The 23,415-nt window shown below is 43.6% G+C and overlaps 1 protein-coding gene across 2 annotated transcripts in view; it reads right to left on the bottom strand.

Annotated features, from left to right (window-relative positions):
- Positions 1 to 495: 495 nt before the first annotated feature.
- The window catches only part of ADARB2 (adenosine deaminase, RNA specific B2 (inactive)), a 118,254-nt gene continuing 95,334 nt past the window's right edge, over positions 496 to 23,415 (bottom strand). Inside the window, exons 7-11 of one of the 2 annotated variants that reach the window (XM_009278644.1) lie at positions 22,087 to 22,255; positions 9,989 to 10,170; positions 3,713 to 3,891; positions 2,163 to 2,191; positions 496 to 667 (exon numbers count right to left, since the gene is read on the bottom strand). In XM_009278644.1, coding sequence (XP_009276919.1) covers positions 496 to 667; positions 2,163 to 2,191; positions 3,713 to 3,891; positions 9,989 to 10,170; positions 22,087 to 22,255 — 731 coding nt within the window. Of the gene's footprint in view, positions 673 to 2,162; positions 2,192 to 3,712; positions 3,892 to 9,988; positions 10,171 to 22,086; positions 22,256 to 23,415 lie in introns of both variants that reach the window. The other variant, XM_019471883.1, reaches the window with a different exon arrangement.

Below are 23,415 nucleotides of genomic sequence, written 5' to 3'. Positions count from 1 at the left end.
GGCAGCTAACAGGATGTTTTTTGCATAGAGGTTAGACATGGATGATTATGGATGCTCTGAGACCTGTTGTCATGCCGTGTGCCTGGGGTGCTTCCGTCTTTGCTCACTATTTTCCATTTTTCAGTGATGACTCTTGCACTGATTGTGTGAAGGAAAACAAACTCTATTTTGGATCAGACAGGTGGCCTGCTAACGCCTCAAATCAGTAATAACCAACAGCAATAAACAATGAAAAGCAGTATCTTTGTGGGGGTGGCATTATAATTTGGGCAGGTACGTTTTTGGGAAGGGATCATGAAAAAGCAGTTTTCTAAAGTCGAGTTCAGTGCATCAGACATTTCTATTTATGTATTTCCAATACAGAATTAAAAGCAAATATTCCCATGGAGGTTGCTATTAAATCTCAAACTGCTTCAATTCTCTCGGCTCACGCATCCTGCCTAGCCTTCTCTCCAGCTGATTTGATCCGGTCATGTAGCAAAGGTGTCAAGTGATTTATACAGTTAGTAGGAACTGATCTTGCTCTGGGGGTTTCTTCACCCAGGTGCCCAGACCGGCTTTCTGAAATGCTTTAAACAGCTGCTGCTTGACAGACTGGTACGTCTGAGCCACCAGCTTTGCCTCGCTGTACACCGATGGCATGTCTCCATGGCTTGGTATTCGTGTGCTCAGCTGCAGAACAAAAATCAGAGAAGGGAAAAAAAAAAAAAATTAAAAAAAAGACTGGTACGTCTGAGCCACCAGCTTTGCCTCGCTGTACACCGATGGCATGTCTCCATGGCTTGGTATTCGTGTGCTCAGCTGCAGAACAAAAATCAGAGAAGGGAAAAAAAAAAAAAAATTAAAAAAAATCAACTGATGAGCCAAAAGAAACAGGAGGCTTCAGTAGCTGTATAATCTTCCTGCCTACATTTCATAAGCAACAAACAAACTATCACTGTGCTTTGTGTATTTGCCTTTGGTTTAACAACAAAAAACCAGGGAAGCAATAAATGCCTGTGACATGGTTTCGAGCCATTGCGAAGAGGAACGGGGTAAACAGCTTTGCCTTGGAGTGGGCATAGGCAGTAGCTAATCTTGGTGTGTTTTACAAAGGCAAAAACCTACTTCCTAATATAAGATGATTTTTAGGAAAAAGAAGGGAAAAAATCCTTTCTGGGGATCTTTGAAGAATGTGCTCAGTTTAGCCTGGGGAGCAGGGCAGCTCAGTGTTTCGAAGTAATGCCAAGAGACACAAGAAGGAGGGTCCCTTCCCACACTCTCCCCTTTTTCCTCTTTAATGTGTTATCCTAAGAGATGCTGTGAAACCTGCCCAGGAGAGGGCAGAAATCAGGCATGAAGATTTGTGCTGGTGTGGGAAAACCGAGTGCTCTGCTGGGACACGGGAGCTGCCCGCCGGGAGCTGCCTCAGGAGACAGCAACACATGTCCACTGCCCCTCGTCACCCAGAGCACACACGTGGGAGCAAGCACCCTTTGCTTTGCATAAGGACTAAATTAATGACCTCCTCTGACCTGCCCAAGTCTTAACAGTGCCGGATCAGCAGTGAGGCTTTGACATTATATGAAAGAAACTGAAGTCTGGAAAATGCCTTAGAGCAAGCAGGCAGGTGAAAGTCCAATGCTTACAAGCCAGGGAATAGCACCCTGTAGGAAAAAGTACCCTCAAAACACGGCCTCGGAGAGAAAACAACACTGTTTTCCTTCTGTCTAAAGAGAAGAGATGCTGAAAGGCAGATTAAAGGAAAAGGCGAATGCACAGCCTGAAATGAGCTACTCCAGTCCGGGTGGCGCCGGCACACCATGGGGTGTATTGGCCCAGCCTGCAAGGGAGGGTGATGCTGCCAGCCCGGGCGTCAGTGGGCCACAAGCTGGTCTGGCCAGTGGTGGCTCCCCTCCAGCTGCCCCTTTGTTACCCAGAGGTGGACACCAATGACATTATCACTTTGTTTTGTCAAAAGCAAAGTGCCCTGCTCAGCCATGAGTTACTCCCTCCTGCTCACCCCGACCCCATCCCCAGTGCCAGCCAGGTGCAGTTCAGCTCTTCCGGCCATAGTCCTGGCCATAGCCTGCCCCGGGGCCCAGCTTGTCCCAGGTTTTGTTCCCACGAGGATCCCTTCTTTTTGGGGGCAGCAGGAGTGCTTCTCGCCCTCCTTCCCATGCCACCTGCTATGCAAGAAATAGGTTGGGATCTGTGCCGCCGACCGGTGACTGAGCCCTGGGCTCGAAGCCCAGGCTGGTCCCTTCTGCTCCCCCCAGGCTCAGGGTCCCTGCTAGGACAGGTCATGCCACTGCCTGGGCTGGGATGAGTCCCACCAGCCTCTTTCCCTGGGGTCTCCTGCAGAGCAGAACAACCCCTTTGGGCTTGTCCTCATACCTCCCCACTTGCCTGTCCCTTTGCCTTCCTGAATGACTTAATTGGTGGAAGTGGCTCCAGACTTCCCTGCCATCACTCTGCCTTGTTCTTTTCCACTCATTTCCCAATAGTAAAAAGGTTTTGGCACTTAAGAAAATAATTTTTCTTGTCCTTGTCTTCTCCCACTCTACACGGACTGCACGACAATTCTTGACAAGACTCCTTATAGCAAATTAATATTCTAGCATTGAAAGTAGGTGGGCTGAAGAGACACTTTGCATCTTCTCTGCTGCTCCTCCTGGAAGTGGTGGGGTCAGGCTCACCACGTCGGTATCTGTGTCCTTCTGTCACCCAGCACCTCCTTGAAGGGTCAGGCAAGAGGAGAAATGGTGACTCCAGAACCAGGAATAATGAGAGGAAAATTTCCTTATTCCACACCAAGCTTCTTCCTATATGTCCTACATCCCTAGGTTCCACTCTGTAGTTTTTGGCCATCCATCTGTCCTGCCACTGTCTCCTGTCTGTGGCAAGTAAAGTGAAGCACAAAGGCAGGTTGACTTCGGTGCCGTTTCAAATAAGGGGAGTCCATGGCCATCTACCCTAGAGAGAGCAGGGCTGTCAAGGGGTGGTGGCCATTTTAATTAAATACAACCTGTAATTTTAATGCCATTAAATTGTACTGCTGCTGAGTGTAATGAAATTGAAGAGCCTTCAGCACCTGGCCACTCGCCCTGTGAGGAGCAGCTGTATCGTTGTATGGATTTATCAACATATCTGGGAGAGTGGGGAAGAGAAGGGGAGTGGGCAATCCATAGCACCTGCTTTAGTCAGCTAACTTGGATGAGATTGGGAGCGGTTTATGTTGGGATTTAGGGGGGGGGGTTAGGTTTAAACCCCTATGGAACAATGAAGTGAGTTAGATGCCTCCAAGGCTGTAAGAAGTACTTCCCTCAGGCCTCTAAGACTTAGTGAGTTGATACTCCCCTTAGAGTCAAAGAGATACTTGGGGTGAGATGCATAAAAAATTACCCAGTTGTGCTTGTATGGACACTCAACACTCTCTTGGCTTTTGACTGCTCATCCGAGCATGGCTCCATCACCAAGGACAGCCAGAACACCTGTCTCCCCTCCAAACCCGCCTGGGTTTCTGCCCTTGGCTTTCTTTGGACTCTCAGCTCCCATAGCTGACCCAAAGGCTCTTGGCTCCTGATCCTCTCCCAGGCCCTACCAGAAGGGACACAGGACACCTGTGGAGGCTGCAGCTTCATCATGAGATTGCTAAAACAGGGTTGACTTTGGGGTAAGGACTAGCCCACCTAGGGCTGGTGGCAGTGTCCTGTCAGTGCATCAGACCTACCTTGCCATGAAGCTTTGCCCACCGAGTGAAGAACATGTGCTTGCAGAGCCGTGAGGGACTCCCGCAGGTCCTCTTCCCTGTTGTGGCGTTGATAACCTCCAGGTCAGTGTTCCCCACAATCCAGTTCACACTGAAGCTGGGAGATTTTCCAGGCTGCCGAGCATCAGCGTGGCTAACTCCTAGCAGGAGAGAAGGACACCAGTAACATCCAGCACTCAAAACCTTCAGAGGCTGCTAACATGTGGTGGGTCCTTGTGGCACATGAGACCTCCTTGAGTGAACACGCTGACATTGTGCACTGCACATGCTGTTGTCACCATCAGTTAAATGTTGCCAGTCCGAGTACCTTAGAGAGAATAATTTAGCAATTCCTATAGATCTTTTTCCACCTTGCAGGCAAACTTTTTGTAGCCTAAGGAAAGCCATTAGATTGTAGCGCGTGGTCTTGACAGCAGTGTTATGGTTGCTGAGTGAAATCTTTCAGAAAGGCTTTAATGGGATAACTGGTCTTTAAAAGGAACTGAGCAGCAAAGTGCTTTTGCCATGAGTTCCTCCAGGTGAGCTTTCCATAGTCCAGCATATTTATCTGTTATTAACTGCGGGGGCCTTTGCTGTGACGGGGACTCTGGATTATAGGGGGTACAAATGGGGGATAAGAAAATACAAAACACAGATTTCATCATTACAGAGAGTTTATTAGATCCAAGTTAATAATGGTCTTGTGGACATCACAGAGCTACACAGAAAACTCTTGCTCCCCACCTTGTGTCTGCCTGCAAGATTCCTACCCTGTATGGGTGCAACAATCTGTTCAAGAGCTAGTTAGTGTCCTAATGGCAATATTTTGGATATCTTTAAGTGGAATGCATCTTATTTAATTTTAGACAGCTACAATGAAGATGTTTTCGGTCATCTGGTGTGACTGCATGACCTTTGTGTCATTCACATGGACAGTTTTGGACATCTGAATCGCATACTGGAGTCCACTGCCTACGTGGAAAGACATGGACCTGTTGAGCGGGTCCAGAAGAGGTCACAAAAATGATCAGGGGGAAGAGTTGGGGTTGTTCAGCCTAGAGAAGAGAAGGCTTCGGGGAGACCTTCTTGCAGCCTGTCAGTACTTCAAGGAGGCTTCTAAAAAAGATGGCAGCAAACTTTTTGGCAGGGCCTGTTGCAACAGGACAAGGGGGAATGGCTTTAAACTAACGGGGGGTAGATTTAGACTAGATATAAGGAAAAATTTTTTTACGCTGAGGGTGGTGAAACACTGAACAGGTTTCCCGGAGGAGTGGTGGATGCCCCATCCCTGGAACCATTCCAGGTCAGGTTGGACGGGGCTCTGAGCAACCTGATGTAGTTGAAGATGTCCCTGCTCACGGCAGGGGGGTTGGACTAGATGACCTTTAGAGGTCCCTTCCAACCCAAACTATTCTATGATTCTATGATTCTATGGGTGAGACCTCCCTTGGCTCTAAATGCAGATCAAGGCTTCAAGGTCAGGTATGGTTGTTTACATTGGAGAGAGTTATTTTTAATCAGGTAAATTCCTGTCTCTTCTTAACCATTTAGTGTAGTTCAACCTTTTCATGACTCCTGTCGCTTTCTTATTTCTTGTACCTGAAACCAAGGAAGGGTCTTTGCAAGGAAATAAGAGGAATAAAGAAATTGGTTGGTTTATTTTCCAGAACAGGATAAATGTAACCAAGTGAGCTCCACCTTGCCCTGCTCATTAGTACTTTTGGGAGCAAAGAATCAACACTGGGAGCTTCCAAGGCTGGAAAAGACAGAGTGACCTGAAGCAGTTCGAATATTTTGGAAAATGTGGGCATTGGATGATGTGTCTGGATCCAGCTGTTGAGTTCCTCTCTACTAATTTGCTGTGTGGGCCACTAGCCTGCAAACCTGGACAACAAAAACCACTGTGGTGAGCAGGCAGGTGGGGACCATGCTGGTGGGCAGGGGCTGCTTGGCCCAGCCGCCTCAGCACAGGCCAGTGCCAGGGCTGGATCTCTGTTTCCAAACGGCAGCTCCCACCAGAACCCCTGCCTGCAGCAGCTCCAGCAACAGCTCATGGTTTGCACAGCTTGATGGGGACCCACTTTCATTGCTCCTGGGTGGACGGCAACAGAGAACGGTCCTTTGCATTTTTCACTGAAGGGTTTCAAAGAACTTTTGCAGAGAGGGAGAAGTACTGATACGGGCTGTTCAGAGAGGAGAAGATTAAAGAAGAGAGATCAAAGCCCGTCCTTTCCAAAGTGTTCCTTCTTGCACGTCATAAGCATCTGCTGATCTCAGGCAGAACAGGAGGAGATGGGGGCTGGTGGAAACCCGGCATCCATTGCTGCATTTAAACATGCTGAGCTTGGTAGACCCCTGAGTGAGACCAGGGAGAGGTGGAAGGCTATGCAGGGTCATCTATGGCAGAGACGCTGCCTCTGCAGCCAGCTCCAGCCTCCTGCCTGGGGCCTCTCAGCATCATGGGAAGCAATGTTGGTGAGGGACATGCTCCCTCTGCTCCTTCCAGTGTGGTCCCCTCTGCCCTGGGAGGGAGCCACAAGAACCAGATGGGACTGAGCACACACAGAGAGAGAAAGGTGGCCATTGAAGGGAAAAAATTATATGGCACAACCACTTTGTATCTGTGGCAAAGCTGGAATTGCAGAAATCATCTCAGTCACTGGGACTAAACTCGCTACTGTGTGTAGAAGAGAATTACAGCTAAGTCATAACCTCACCCAGGATTTGTAAACACATTCATGTCGTATTAATACCTCTTTCAATTCCTTCCCCCCCCCCCCCCCCCTTTTTTTTCTCTCATCCCCCCCCCCCCCCCAAGATAACAGATCAGTCTGCATCTAAAACTCCAGTTCACATAGGCAACAGGATATAAACTGAGAGCTTGAAAATCAGATAGCTCTCTGGCACTATTCAAACGCCTCTATACAGAACAAGATGCAAACAGATCAAAATAAGCTGTTTGACACTATGCACCACTCTCTGTCGAGATAGCACCCAAAAGCTTAGAGGACTTGAGTGCCAAAAGCACAATAGCAAACACCCTGTTGTGCAAAGTTGCCACAGGCCACTAAATAAATAAAAATGTTGTGAAAACACTGACCAGAGGAAAAGAAGAAAAGGCTGCACGGAGGACAGAGCAGGCTGTGGGTGCCCATCAGATGGGGGCTGTACACCCCTGCTCAGCCTGGGACATGCCTCTGCTCTCGGTGGACTACTGTGAACGCCGGGAGCTTGCCCCAGTGCCTGGAAAAACCTCTGTGCTGGTTTAGCTTTCATGCTTTCTCTTCCCAACTATCATATATAAGCACATGTATTTAGGTAAGTAGAAGATATTTTCACATCATTTTCCGAAAGCAAGAGAAGAGGCTTTAAAGAAAAAACCATGAGACTCATGACAGATGCAAATATAGAGCCTAGATATATTCTCTGATTGTTGGTTTTGATCTTTTTAAACACTTTTTTCATGTTTTTCTTTTGAGAAATAATTGTTCTGATTTTATTTGAAAGGTAACACCCAAATAATCTAGATATTTTTCTCTCCTTTATGTAAAACATCCTCCTTAAATCCAACACAACAAAGACTAAAATAGGAGACCAGAGAAGCTGGAAGGAAAAGAAAAGTCTTTGTACAAATAATATGAACTTGAGTATTGTGGGATATGAACTGAAATCTGTTCTCATTCTCCTCTCTTTCCTAGCAAAACCTCATGCCTCTTCAGGATACCCTTTAGAATGGCCTCAATCTTAAGAGAACAGGAAATAAAAATGACACAGGGCTTTTCTTTCTTCTAAAAAATACACCCAAAAGTAATCCCAGTGAATGAGTGGATTTCCATCTGGCTGGGACTGGTGTGAGTGGAAAACCTGACTGATTATTTTTCTGTGGAGCCAAGGAGTTATCTCAGGATATCTCATCACACACTGTGACTCTCCTCTCCATTGAAATGTTTGTACTGCTATGATCAAGTGACAAAATAATTGGCACCCTTATAATTGAAGGACTCCTGCAATTTGAAATCCCTGGCTGGCCTGATCTCTGAGACGAGTGTGGGAGGTGGAGTTGCCTGGCTGAGATTGCTGAGATTTGGTCTGTAATGCATTCAGTATGGCTTTTGCCAGGTGCCCATCTCCTTAGTCACTGGATATGCTGTCGGCACAGTTTTCCAGGTAAGAGAAATGCAGCACAAGCCTCAGCAATGTAAGTTTTAAGCAGTATTGGCTCCCTGGGATTTGTAGGGAGGGAAGATTACAAATAATGGCTTTGGAGACAAAAACAATGTAGACAGAGAGAGACAGATTCCTCCCACTGCTTCTCCTGGGCTGAAGAAAACCCACAAACACAACCGAAAGCAAAGTGAAAGCTTTTCCAAACAGAAGTCTCTGGGAAGGAGGAAGCCAGCCATGAAACATGCAGGTATTTAAAGTGACACAAGGGCCCCTCTGATGCATTTCTAACTCCCTTGAAGTCTCTGGCAATGACTCTTGGACATAAATACACACTTGGGCCAAGTATGAGCCATTACTTTTACACCGCAAGGCCAACCCAGCAAAGCAATAGCTGTTCTGTGGTTAAATCTCTTATTAAATTACTTATTGTGTTTTCAGTCCTTCAATAGTTCAAGTGGGTTTCCCTGTATGTCCTGCAGACACAGTGAAAGTGGGTGTGATTTTGATCTTAATGTATGGGTGGACTTATAATGCGTTAGGGCTGGCACAAGATGAGATCAACTTCCCCAGTGGGAGATGCAGAGGTTTCTGGCAGATGGGGGTGTGTTGCCAAAATAACAGCCAGGTTCGGGAAATGGGAAGATTTTTCCTGACCAGCTGCGAGTCCTTTCCTCCATCCCATGATGTGGCATGGGAAGGAAGAGGGGCCTGAGTCATGCCCATGCTGGACCAGGGCAAGAGGGACAGGAGGGGACATAGGGTGGAGGAGGAGTGTGGAGCAGTTTCCTGCATACTTGCATTGCACAGTCTTTGGCTAGCTGCACTGAAGAGTTAAAAAATGGAGATAAGCTGTTCAAATAAGGATAAGCCTTTTGACCTACTCACCTCATAACACGTACATGCACATTACGCTTGCCAGATGTACTAAACCACACAGAACCTGAGAATTTCCCCAGTGGCTAAACTATCACTTCTGCCTCAGCCAAACTAATTTTGTCACAAGGACACTTTAAAAAAGAAAAAAAAAAGAGCATGAAATAGATAAGGGATAAAACAGCACTCTCCTGACTGAGGAACCTAGAGGACTTTGAAAGGCAATGGTGTACTCCACTAAAGCATCCTGACCTCCCAACTCTGTAACCCTGACATTGTATTGGTTCTTAGGGAATCCTCCTGAAGAACAATTATCAGAGTCTAAGAGTAAAATAAGGGTCTAATCCTGTGCAGAACTGGTGGCCCTTAGCACTCACATGCCTCATGAGGATCTGAAGGCATTCAAGACTTTGTGGGATTTTGCTGGGATGAGGCTGGACAGCTGCTGCCTGGCTGGGGGTTAAGGAAGTGGGAGTCAGGGGGATGGAGAAGAAAGGACCAGAGACCTGGGGTAGGGACAGGGGCTGGGAAGGAGAAGTGGTGGTAGTGAGAGTAGCCCAAAAGACAGCTGGAAGCCATGGAGATGCTCATACGACAGGCAGCAGCCTCATCGGACAGCAGCAATGCCTCCCTGGACAGCAGCAATGCCTCCCTGAGGTCTGCTGAGCAGGCAGGGTCTCAGACATGAACGAACAGCCCTTTCCTTATGGCCATCTGCTCCAAACATGATGGCTAGCAAGTGGTGAAGGAGCAGGGGCTCCAAGTAAGGGGCACTGGTGGTGGGGTTGCATGCACGGAGCCAGAGATGCGAGGGCTGGTTCTCCTGACTCCCCACATTTGTGTGTTCGCTGGGTGAGGGAGACTGGGACCAGGGAGAGTTAAACCTAAAATTTACTGAAAAATTCCTCCCTGATTTTTAGAAATCTTTTACTTAGTTATACACTTTTTTCCATTTTGAGCATTATTTGTACAGTGTTTGTTTTCCTAGTCAGCTTATACCCACTTTTTTGTGGATATCCACTTTTTTGTGGTCACTGCATACGAAAAAGGAACTGGATTTAAATGCATCAGTTTCTTCATTCTACAAATTCATACTCTGCAGGAAGAAAAGAAGGCATGAGCTAATGTTTTACTTACAAGTAAACTTTCCTGTTTGTGACCAGCACAATTAGTGATGGGAGAGGGGATCATTTGTCTTGCAGGCAGGTGTTTGCTTACCACTGAGAAGCAGCTGATTGCGCCGGTATGAAGCTGGCAGCTGACCAATGTCTTCTATTCTATGGCTCATTACCCGGGAAAGGTGACCAGTGTGATAGAGGCTTCCCACAATGATGCTGTGTAAGTACATGGGTTCGATGAAGGAGCTGAGGAGAGCACCTTGGAGCCCAAGGATGTTCCATCTGGAAAAGAAATTCAGGAGCAATAAAGCACATGGGTGGAGGAATGGCCACAAGAGAGCTGCCCTGGGAAAATCAACAAAGGCCAGCACATGGGTTGGAGAGATGAGAGAAGAAACTATTCCTGTCCCTGTCCTATGATGCATGAAGCACTGCACTGTTGGATTATTATTTACCTGTGGACTGACTCCCCCTCTATGATGGTTTTAGATTACTGTGATGCCACTGACTTAAGGGACGTATTTCTGTCTTGTGTTACTGCAAACAGAGGCCTCCTGTTGAGAGCTATTCTTTATAAAAGCATTTTGTGTTTGATGAACATTCATTTAGCATGTCTTTAGCAGAATTCAAATTTTTTTCTGCATCTATAATTTTACGCTTGCAATGGTAGAGCTAAAACGAGTGCTTTTGTTATTCTACCTTTATTTACCCTTTGTCGTACGTTACTACCATCCCCTAGCTATACAGCCAAGATAACACATGAATTGGGTGGCCAAAATTCCCACAAAATTGTCAATAATTTTCGAAAGCCTCACAGGCTGATATTTCCTTGCACAAATGATCATGCAGGTATGAAGACATCCATAAGAATCAAATCCTGGTCCTGAAGACTTACACTTTTAGGCAATTTATTTGTAACCAATAGTTTGACCTACTCTAAAGTGTTCAGAGTGATTGATATGTCTCACCCTATTGCTGTCTTAAAGGTGCAATAGAGTGATGGTGGAAACCTTGGGGCCTTCAATCTGTTAATGACTGTGAGCTCCATACTACTGCTGTTGGATTAGTTGCCAGAACTGTTCTGCATTTTCATATTCAATGAATTTTTACATCACGCTAGGCACAAATATGGCAGGATGCTCACTCTAAATTCTTCAGGGGACAGGTAATTCATTAAAAAGTGGAAAAATTAAAAAGGGGAAAGAAGTAATGATGCAGCTATCTTCTTGGCAAACCTGTTTAGCTCAGCCCATCTAACAAGAATTTCTTCCCCACCACACAAACACTAACATGCTTTCTTACACTTGATAATATTTTTATATAAGTCGAATGCTGTCAATCTGTTTGAATAGTTTTGAGTTCAGGAGTTCAAACTGAAAACACTTCAGAAAATGTAGTTTTGGAGAGTGTCTTTTGGCTCATTAAAAACCAAAACACCGGCAACATTTGGAACTCCGTAGCTGACTGAAGGAAAGGGTAAGAGGTGCCTGCTATTTAAGGCAACATCCAGTGGCTGCCATGCTAAATAATGTGTTTAAAGCACAATCTCCATCAGCAGCAAGCATTATGTAGCTAATTTCTTACATCATTGTTCTTTTCATTAATTAACATTTCTCAACCGTTAGTGCAATTATTGCAGTGCCTCCGTGCTGTATGTCTCTTTTCATGATTAATAAGGAGTCATTATATTTCCCTTTCCTGAAGCAGTCAATTAACACAGAATACTTTCCATTAATTACTGAATGTTTAAAACCAGCATGCTGTACCTGGAGAGCAATCTGCTCTAGGAACCTGTGACACCAATTGCTTTAAAAAGTTCTCTTTAAATTTTATTCCAAAAACACAAGCAATTTAGCTGGCTATATTAATTTGCCTCTGAAGCAGGGCTGTGAATGAGAAACATCTTTTAATCTCATGCAAGAAAAGGCAGCCATCTGGCTGCTGAGGATTTCGGAGTCAGACTCTCCCTGTCTCCCTCTGTAAATGCAGGTCATTAAAGTAATGTGTTCATCTACATAAAACTCAAATGGAATATAAAAGGTAATATTTATATACAAACAATTTAGTCCCACAATTTAAACAGTCATTGGTTTTATGAAACATTTACTTTAGTAGATCAGATTTGCATAACTTCATTTGGGAAAAAAGAAGTGTGGTCATTCCTGCAAATAACATCACTTTCAAAGAAAAGAACTAGCTGCCTCTTTGAGTAAATATCTTATCATGATGCAAAATTAATAATGCAAGCTTAAGAAATAGAATTGAGTTCAGCTGACAGTACTATGCCTCTGACCAGCTTCTAAGGCAAGTAAAAAAATTAGACAGTGATATCTTTGTCCAGATGCAAACTTATAAGATATCAGTGTTGTTTTCAACATTTGACATTTCCTTAAAAAAACCCTTGTGTATTTAATTGAAGGAGAGAAAAAAGCAGCTAAACAGAAAAACAACATATGTTCAACAATATTTGAATTTTAGCAATATGCACATCACAAGAAATCATCTGAGCTTTATTTACCAAAATAGGGGATTGTGTTCAGATCATAAATTACAAGGTAATAATGATTATTTAATTTAAATTCTTTGCAAGGAACCTGCCTTTTCTTTAGATATATTTCTCTGCCTCATTCTGAACATGTTCATCCTAGTGTAAAAAAGGATTCGGATGGCAATGGAATTACATTATTGGAAATTATAGTATAAGCATGATCAGGTCATCCTTTATGTATTAAAAGCATTTCATAAACATTAATAAATTCTCACAACGCTGCTGAGAGGTAAAACCCCATTTTTATACACCCTGGGGAATCAAGGAAGAAAGGCAGTATGATTTGCTGAAGTCTGCTCTGTTATTCGGAGGCAGAGCTACAGTCCACGGCTTCTGGATACAATAGTTGTTCCTTGAGACAACCCTGTTTTCCCATCCCGAAAGAAGACCCAGATAGGTGTAGGGGGCAATGAAACTTGTGTATCAGCCACGGTGTGTTTTGACTTCAAGGTATAAGTAGCTACAAGATAAATTGGTCGAAGAGGCCAGACCAAAAAAACAAGGGAGGAGAAACATAACAAAGAATACAGGGTGCGAGAGCAAGCCATGCCTGACGGGTAGAAGGTGGTGTAAAAAGAGACTGTCCCAGAACCAGACAGCATCCTATGGTAGGAAGGACAGAGAAATCAGAAAAGGTGCTGACACCAAGAAGGCAATATTCGGTGGGGACTGTTTGCAGGGTCTCCTTGAGCAATGCCAAGGCTGGTGTCCACCGTGGCGGTGGTGAAACGGGATGAGGGTGATGGCACTGCCACCTGTACACTGGCCACTTCCCGGTTTGACACAGCACTGTTTTGGCAGCATCCATTCAGAGAAGAGGGATGAAAAAGCAGGGAAGGAACTTTGCTTTCAAGTCTAGCCCAGGTTTGGCAAAGTGTTTGGCCAGTTGTCTCATTCTGGAAAGCAGACCCAAGCAGATGCATGAGTCCCACTAAGTCCTAGGAAAAGAGGGGTCCTGTGCTGAGCTGGCCAAAATGAGACCCTTGTGCTGCTGCTCTTGTCCTTCAGAGCACAGTAAAAGCACATTAATGATGGGGGAAATTTTCATTTACTCATTCTGCTTCTGCTCTGTGGATAAAAAGACCTACCTTGGAGGGCAGCCAGTTCAGTATTTTGCATAAACAATAGATTTAACTGACAAATATTTGGGGGAAGGTCTTTTATCCTGTGTGTTGTTCATCCCTTGACCAACACACGTGGCTAATGTACTGACTCAGTCCTTTGATATCTCAACATCTATGGGATTATTTGTAGGTGGAGGATAGGGAAAGACCTGTCTGAGCAACAGTGAAACTATCAATAAGGGTGTTCATTTCTGAAGGAGCTATTTCTCTGTAGCCTAATTTAAGTCCATGAAAGTAGCTGTGTTCCCATCTGTAACAAAGTGCTCTCTTCAAATGTAGCTTTTCAAAATAAAATTATTATTCAGGGCAACGCAGTGTTACATTTTGGGTCCTCAATATATCAAAGTGACTTTTCTCGCTATGAGGAAATATGCTGGATCATTCTGAATTTTCCTAATTGTGCAAGATTTTAAGGGCTGTTTTCAAGAGCATGCATCTCTAATAACTTCTATGCTGTGCACTTTGTAATAACCCTTCCAATAAAGTGAAAATCAACCCACTGCTCCCTTAGTCACAGATCTTATTTAAAAACCCCAATATCTTCAGCAAGCAGGATCAATAAAACCAAATGTTTCCCCTTTTGACTTAAATATGGGAGCTTTTGGTGCTTTAAATGGAAGGAAAGTATACCCTTCCTTTTGTTCAAACAGCAGATATTACTGCACTGTTTACAGAGACAAAATCCTGCGTCCGGTTTTCAATATAGATAATCCTTGAATAAATATATTTTTGCCTGTTTGTCAATCATGGAAATGCCAGCGTTGAGCTGGGAGGCATCCCAGAGCAGGCAGCCTTTCTTTACTTAGATGCCGTGCTCCCCCGGCGCCGGACGCAGGGCGGGCTGGGGGCGAGCCCCCGCAGAGCCCCCACACAGCTCCCACGCTCCTGGCAGCCTGGGACCACTGGCAAGGTGTGCGAGGTGTGCAGGGAAATGTGTCCCCAAGTCATAACCACATCGCAGCCTCCACACCTGCATGCTGTAGGATCACCCCACCGCGCGAGTTGGCCACGGCCCCTCCCCGGGACCAACTGAAATATGGATGATAAAAATACTGAGGAAGGGGCTTGGGGACAAACCTGCGGGGGTGCAAAGGGCTGCAGCCTCGCTCAGGTCGGCACGTGGCTCCTCGCCCATTGCTGAGATGTAGTGTGACACCTGGACCCCCTTCGCTGAGTATTTCCAGCATTAGTCTGCACGTAGCATTACTCTAAGCCGAATGCTGACACGCTCCTGCCCTCGAAACCCTTCGAAACTGAGATGTGGAGAAATTCACACGATGCTTCAAAACTTCTCAGGGAACTGTGTCCACCTGCCATTGAAGCTCGGTGAGACTGAAGTGTCTCCGTGGGACCTTTGGAAACCTCGTCCATTGAAAAGCACTGCCGATGACTTTCAAAGCTTGTTTTGTTAAGGTTTTTTATAAAAGACTTTTTTTTTGGTCATTATTAAGAGCTTTAAGTCTTACCCGCTTGGCGTGTTGTTAACCTCGTGTACCACAGTTTCTATTACCAATATTTCCAACTATGCTTTGCACAATATAAATTGTTGTTCATGATGGCCTGTGCTCAGCAGAACACCTGTGGTGTTCCTATTTATACAACCATTTAGCTATTATTGGTTTGGAAACTGGAACTAGTGCATTAGTTTTTGATCTGTATTTTAACAGTAGGTGGTTTATATATGTTTTCTGGAACATACCTTGTGGTGAAAGATTGAAATTGAAATCTCAGTCACACAGAAAGGGGTTAAGAGAGAGAATTACAAATTATGTGCACAAATCATCTCTAATTGAAGATCTGGCTGTGTTAATTGATTTTCATTTACATTAATATGCAGCCTTTGAAGTACCTTTTCTTAAGAGTTACCTTGTCAGGCTCAGGCTTCTGTTAACAATGGCTTTGGTCGACAGGCTAACACTAAAATAGATCTACGAATGCCAATTTCTAACACTGACTTTTAGTCTTGCATTTTTATATGCTACATTTAAATAGAGCTTAATGTGCTCAAATCATCTTGTAAAATGCTACTTCAGACTCCCACTGCTAAATCCTGAAACAGTGCTTTAAGACTACACCACCTTGCAATACTCTGAACATATTCTCAATAGAGATTCCTTCCTATTCGCTAGCTTGTGGGCCCAAATAATCCACAAACCTTAGCCATGGGACAAGAATAGACTGTCAATGCTGTAATGCAAAGTCTGGAGGTCCTTTGTTATTGTTTGTGTCATTTTACAGGTGAGGTATAATTTAGATGTTCAAGGTCTTATTTAACCTCTGGGCTTAATGTCACTGTTTTTGTGAAGTACAAGGAAATGGATGACCATTAACCTGATGGCAAGAAAATACAGAGTCTTTTAAAGGTGACCTTTTGAGAAGCAGTAGTAAGAAAACAATTTTAAGGCCAGAGCTTACAAAATAAACTCTGAATTCTGGCTTTTATTTGATGTATAAAGACAGTGTTTATGAGGATTTTTCCCTCCAAATCCTGCACCCTGCAAAGTACGTTCCCCAAGCCTGCACCCTGCAAGGGGAGCTGCAGTTGCTCACTTCTGAAAAAGAACAAGTGTCACAGCTCATGCATTTACAAGTATGTCTATACGCTATTAGTGTGTGGAGATGCAAGTTTGATGCACAGAAAGCTGACACGTCTCCGAAGTAAATACATCAGCTAGATACCCAGTGAGCATGAACATGCTCTACCCTGGCCATGGCTTAAGGTCTCTGGTCCCCTTGCTAAGGTCTATCAAGGAAGAGGGTCTTGGGGAAGAGCAGTGCACTGCACAACTCAGTCTCTAATGGGACACCTAGAGAAGAACTGATTTTTTAAATAAACTTTAGTGTTGAGTGCTTGGATCAAGATCCTCAAAATAATTTGCACGCGCATGGCAGTGGAGGTGATGTGATGACATAGGACCTGGGAAAGCCTGTTTATGCTATGGGTCTGCTGTGTTGTGGAGCACCGTGGTGGCCTCCTCCATGTGCTCCCAGCACTATTGCAATTCTCTGCCAAACCACAGGCAATGGCAACCATTAAACCTTCCTGTGCAGTTATTTGGTGGGGGGGAACGCCCTGGTATTTTGGATTTGTTGACGCTGGGAGAAATAATTTCTCCAGTTTCTCTGCATGGAAGAAGAAGAAGCTCAGGTGCTGGTGATGAGGTGTATAAACTTGGTGAATTCAGAGCACAGAGCAGGAAACTTTATACAGAAGGGAGTACAGGCAGTACGTGTTGTCAAACTGTGTGCAAGGTGGGGATGAGCCATGGTGGAAGGAGGCTGGCCTGAAGCTCAGACAGTGTTTTCCATGAATCAGAGGGCAAACCTTATGGAATGGAAGGAGGTTTCCGTACTCTGTGGCAGACTCTGACTTTTGCCTACAAGTCTATCCAGAGGGACTTCAGTAAGAGAAGTGCATGGTTATTTAATATTTTGTTCAGTCTTTCATATTTCTTCTGCTGTAGGAATAAGCAGTAGAGACATTTGGAAATTCTTATTTATATATGCATGCATTTGATTATGTGAACTATCACCTGCAAATCTGGCATACACGTACACACTTTGTGTGCTGTGGGAAGCCAGCAGTGTCGTGCAGGGGAGAGGAGATGCTCGGTGCTGGGCTGGCTTTGAGCAGCTGAAGACCATGTCACTGAAGGGGACACAAACAGAGAGCCGGTGTCCCTGAGGCCCCAGGGCACTAAAGGGGTGCTTGCAAAGCTCACCCCGACAGCCAGTGGGAACCTGAGTGCCTCTCAGTCCTCACTGGTGTGAACATTTCTGAGGGTCTGAGATGATAGAATTTAGTGCTGGACCTTCCTAATATTTGGTCATTGCATTTAGATCCTCACAGAGGTGCTGAACTTTAGAGATATCCTTGTTTTTACCTAAATGTGTGTGTTTGTGTGTCTGTGTGTATGCATACCTGTGTGTATATGTGTGTATATATGTCAATTTTCCTTCAAACATTTGTCTGCTCCTGAACAGCAACTGCAGAGACTTCCACCACCAGCAGCATTAACCTTGCACTGACCTAATAAGCAAAGGTACGAGCTGCTCCCGCATCCAGCCTTAGTGTGAGAGAGAGAGAGGAAAAGAAGTTTAATTTGGCCCATTGTATGAGTGGGTTTGCTGTCACAAAAAGCCTAAATTCTCTTAGGGCTGTGATGTCTGCACTGACATAAAGGTCTTAATATAGGTTATGATTAGCATCAAGAAAATGTTAAATGACACAAATTTTTCCCCAAACAGCTGATAATTTTCAAAATTATTTTGGTCATGATATTTCTGCTTCTTCACAAGTGTGTACAGTGTATATTACAGAGGAAAACGGAGGTCAAAATCTTAGGTATTAGTGTAACTAATGAACTTTGGGTCTAAAGAACGTGATTTAATCCTAAAATCTATGGCACTGAGAAGCTGAACTCACTTCAGCTGCACCATGAGACTCGCTGAAGTTGTGAGTGTAAAAGCTAACACTCTCTTAGGGTGGGTTATTTGGGGATTCACAGAGCCCAAACTTTAAATTTGCACATATAAATGCATAGGTTTTTAAAGCCAGAAGGAACCACCAAGATCTAGTCTGACCTCCTTTATAATGCAGTTGCAGAATTTCACCTCGTAATTCCCTGCCTGAGCCAAATAACATGAGTATTCATGCCAGAAGTGTTTGTGCTTTAATTCAGTAAGGGAATAGGTATGATACCAGGCTGTTTATTCTGCAATCTCAACACAGCCACAGAGCCCAAATAATGCATACCAAGCATCAAATTCTCTCAAAGTTGTAGTGACAGTAATAAAAATTGCTAAATGCCTTTGAATCACAAATAAATCTGATTAAAGCACTCTCTCCTTATGGCTATCCTGTGAGCAAGAAAGAAGATAAATCGTTAGATACATGATTTATAGAATATTATTCACTTTTCTGAGTAGCTCTGTTCTTGGGTCTTTGATATTCTGATAGCAGTGTCCTTTGCAAATAATGCAAAATGATGTATATTTTAGCAGCTACTGGCTAAGTTCTCAAGAGGAAACATTCTCTAATAGCCCAGTGCTCCTGAGGGGCTTTTACAAGCAATAAAATCCAAAGTATACAAGCCAGATTTTTGTTAAACCTTGCTTATGCAAACATGAATTTCAGCTTTGGAGATCTTTTTTTCTCATTGCGAGACAAGTCCAGATAATGTGCAACCAGAGTCCTGCATCCTGCAGACATTGCTCTCTATGTGGTAGAGCAAATATTTGGAGTCTGAAGTGTGGCACAGAAACCACCTACTGATCTCTTCAGTGGAGGCAGGAGCAGGGAAAGGGCCCTCACACAGAAATCTCCTCATCCACTGAACTCCTTTCCTGCCAGTACTTTCTACGGGCAGTGGTGAAGAAGGCAGAAAACAGCCCCATATGTGGTGAAACAAAGGTCAGATGAAGAAACCTTTGATTTCTTCCTCTTACAGGTGAGGATAAGAAGGATAAAAATTGATCCTAGATCATATTTAATGTAGTAAACTGAATTTTGGGATAAAGTTTATTGAAGATACCATATCTTCTCACCACTCTTTGCCAAGCTTTACCTAACATTTATAGCAGCCAAAAATCTCCAGCAACATTGTCATCGGTGGCCAGCTCTGAGGGGACCTCTTATTTTCTGCCATGCAAGATTTGGTGTTGTGAACATTTCCTGCAATATTGGTGCTTTGTTTTCGCCAGCACAGTGATTCCCGAACTAGAACTTGTGAACCCAACTGGAGTCATGCCACAAATATATGTAATTAGGAGCCTGGTGGAAATAAAATTGCAGAACCACGTCTCACAATGTGACCATGAGAGAGAAAGGAAGGGAAAGGCATGACCTCCAAGTGCAGCCAGGGCTGAGAACATCTCTAGATAGCCTTGGGCACTCTCTCTAGAAGCTTTCAGACCCTTCACCGTGGTACATGCCATGGCGATGCCCCCAGCACTCTCTGGACTCCATTTGCCTTTCTTGGTTTCCGTTGTGAAAGGGTAACTTTTTTTTTACATTCAACTCCATGCTCTCTGCTTATTAACTTTGAATTTTTCTCCTCAAAATTCCTGTTTGGGTCCCTTGTCTGGTTTCCTTCAGTTCTAGTTACTGGAGTTGCCTGCACCAGTAACTACTGGTACTGCCCACAAATATAATATATTCTCTCTATATATAAATAATTCTATAATAATTTCCCATCTCTATCCTTCCCCTTTATTAGGAATGACCATTCCCTCTTCCTTGAAACTCTAAACCTTCATCGATTTCTGAATCTCCATGCCTACTTGATCTTTTCTCTTCATCTGCTAATTCAGCAGTTGTTCTACCAATTTTCCCTTCATCAGAGCTCTTAACCTGACCAAGGAGCCCACAGTGCTTGGAAGTGTCACGTTTTGTGGTGGGACAGAGGGGAGCTTCCCTGTGCCAGCTGCCAGCAGATCTGCTGGGAGACACACAGGTTAGGAAATTTGTCAAGAAGATACAGTAGGATAGGCCAACTAGATTGGGATTGACTGAGCTGCCCTGTTAAATAAAAAACCCCTAAATCAAACTACTGAAACTCTATGGCTTTTGGGAGCTGTAGTTGAGGCACTGGCTGCTGATTTTGGCACAGGCTTGCGCTGCTCTCACCACAGCAACCCTTTAGCTGGACCCATTATTGCATGCATGGCTATTTGCTCTGCAAAATGTCTTGCAGATTTCCCCAGTGCAATGCAACATGCAAATAACCAAACTTCTGAAGCATTTGTAGTGCCACAACACTACAACCATTCCTACAAATGTTGCTTTTTCCACCCCTTTTCTCAGTCTCAGAGCTTTTAACTGTCCCTGTTGGAATGAACCTTTGCTGTTCAAAACAGGGAATAACAATTGCTGATTTTTTTTTTTTTGTCTAGGAAAATCCCATGCCCATTTGAGTTACAGTGCAAATAAATAATAAAAATTGCAGTAATGCATACAATATTGCAATAATAATATCAAAGATGAAAGCTGCAAGATTTTTTTTATCCTGGAAAAAAATTGTGGTAGATTCTTTTTTTCTTCACAGACTTTAATGCTGTTTAGATATGTGGCAACAAGGAAAGGATTCACTGAAAGTGCTTAGCAGATGTGCTTGGAGAAAACCCAACTTCTGAGACTGTGCATAACAGTCAACATCCCCATCAATAGCAAATGTAACACTGTTTGCAAAGCTGATATTTAATTCACTGGCTAATGACATTCAAAACCACAGAGAGTGCAATATTTCCATTCTCAACTTAAACTTGTTTATTTTTTTGAGTCCATATGAGTCTGAATTTGGAAAACCCAACTGCATCTAAAACCAGTGTGGGAGATCCACTGAAAACAGTTGGGTTTTCTGTTATCTCTTTATGAATAAATGAAAACATTATAGCAGAAGTTGCTCTTTATCCTTCATGCAAACACAACAGTTGTGACGATTACACTTAGCAGAGGGTGGATTTTGTGAGTCTGTCAGTATTTCCATTTGCTGGTTCAGTCATACACTTTTCTGCCAAAATGCCAGGCTTTGCTAAGCCTACAGACTAATTTAACTTCAGTAGGTCATCCAGTTAAAGCTAAGAGCAGAATTTATCCATTTGCATGAAACAAAAACTTTATGCTTTTTTGAAAGATTATGCTTATATTGGCCTTTAATAATTGGGCCAAACTCTCGGCTGATGTAATTTGACTGAGTTCTTAGGCATGATATTCCAGCAGAGAATTTGATCATAACATTTACATTTTTATAGCTATAATGTAATGTATTTTACACGTAGAGCTACATCTATAGCTAATGCACATAATAGATATATAATTATGAGCATAAGTATACATGCATGTATAGATATACACTAATAGTGTAATAAGTATGCATCCAAACGCACACACTTTGTTTTCTGTTTGTGATAGCCATCATTTGCTATTAGTTAACACCCTAAATTGAGAATGGTGAGTGTGTTGACATTTTATGTGCCGCTATAGAATAATTATGAAATATTTATTGTATGGCAATTATTCTGCATAAATATATGTTGTATTTACAGGACAGAGCAGAAAGCCACAGAGGGGGCTGTGACACAGAAGTTCTGCAATGACATTCAAAATAGTAGAAATATTCCTAGCAGCTTTTAGGGCACTTTATCCAATAGGGTGCAGACGAGCTAAGTTTATCTGCATGATGGTCGGTTTGCAAGTTTTGTGGTAAATGATCCAATAAGAGCGGAGTGGATGTATTTTATTTGCACACTGAAATTCGATTGGCAAAAATGTTGCAAAGACAGTTTATATTTCTGTCACACTGTAAAAAGCAACTAACGACCCATGGAGAATTTGGGAAAATGTCCTATTTACATTCTGTCCTATATATATGGTCTGTTTTTGCATACAAAGGAGGTCTTTGTTTCCGCAGGGTTTGTCAGCACTTGCTAGTTATTCCCCACCAGTAGCCGTAGTCCTCTGTAGTATCAAACTTCATTTCCACATGCAAGATTTTTGTGATGTATATACATCGGGTGCTACGGTACCTGGCGATTTTGTCTGTACAGGACATGGTGATGAGCTGCTCTCCCAGCAACACGCCGTCCCACGTCTGAGCTGCGTTATGACACCGGACGGGTATGGTTCCTTCTCCAGACTCAATCTTTGTTCGGAGGTGCCCACGGTATTTCCTCACTATGTGCTTGCTGCTGTTCACTGGGCAAAATAAACACGAGAGGCAAAAATTAAATGTTTTTAGAAAGAAGTTGAGAGGCTGTGTTGATGCCATAGCTTGCATTTGCAGAACCACCTGTGGAGGTCCTTTAAATTGGATGCAAAATTACATGAGATTACAGCCCAAGAAAGCAGCACAATGGAGCAAAGTATGTGCTTCCTAGCATGGTTGTCTTTTCACATCAATCAAAACTTTCACACAGCACATGCTGAGCTCATGTTCCCATTCCCATTCCCTTCCATATTTAAGAAGAACAGAGGTGCTGTGTTTTTTAAAGAAGTAGTACGATTTCTTGTTTTTACTCCATGCTTACAGGATTGAGCTGTGTCAGGGGAATATTTGGAAAACCTCGGTTCGATGCGTGTGATCAAAGACTCACCTGCCTGACCCAATCCAGTTCAATACCCTAGTGTGATATTCAGTGGCATTTTCTGAATAATTTCAGAACTGAGGTTCTAGTTTGTTATCATGAAATTTCACTGAAAATTCTCAAAAGCTCAAGTTTTAAACCCTGGATCAAAAGCAAATCAAAACTTGGTAGTTATTCATTGCTTGAATTCCCTCTATAATCTCCCTAAAGTGAGGCATGCTACTGCTTTGTGTCATACCGATATCTTTTATGCAATTGCCATCTGTCACTTCAGTGATATTATATGTTTGAGTGCAAGGCAGCTGCCTTTGGGGTGGCGCAGGGCAAGCAGCTAACGCACTTGTCCTGTGCTGCAGTGAGCTTAACCGAGTCCTGCAGATATGCAGTAAGTGCAGAAGATAATGACATTCCTAAAGTACTTCACCTTCATTTTTATGAAAAGAGAAAAACTGAAGTTCATTATCAAAATCACTCTTACCCTCTTTATACTGCTACTTTACCCCTGCATATTTTGGTTGTAAAAGAACAGCAATGTAGGAGCAAGGGAATCCTCTGGGTCTGCTCACTGTCTTACTCTCAGAGGGTTTCACTGGAGGCCACCTTCTCCGTGAAGCAGACCTTTCACAATTTCCCTTTAGCCCAAAGGAAAATAACGAAAGATGGTACGTGTTGGCCTTTGCTTTCAAGGAAAGGGAGCGCTGCTTCTACAGACAGCTTTTGCCCGTATTTAGAATCATAGCATCATAGAATCATTAAGGTTGGAAAAGACCT

The sequence above is a fragment of the Aptenodytes forsteri genome, unplaced genomic scaffold (genome assembly GCF_000699145.1).
Source record: "Aptenodytes forsteri isolate BGI_AS27 unplaced genomic scaffold, ASM69914v1 Scaffold257, whole genome shotgun sequence".
Classification (NCBI taxonomy): domain Eukaryota; kingdom Metazoa; phylum Chordata; class Aves; order Sphenisciformes; family Spheniscidae; genus Aptenodytes; species Aptenodytes forsteri.
Note: the sequence above shows the minus strand (reverse complement) of the source record. Positions and strands in the feature narration are given on the sequence as shown.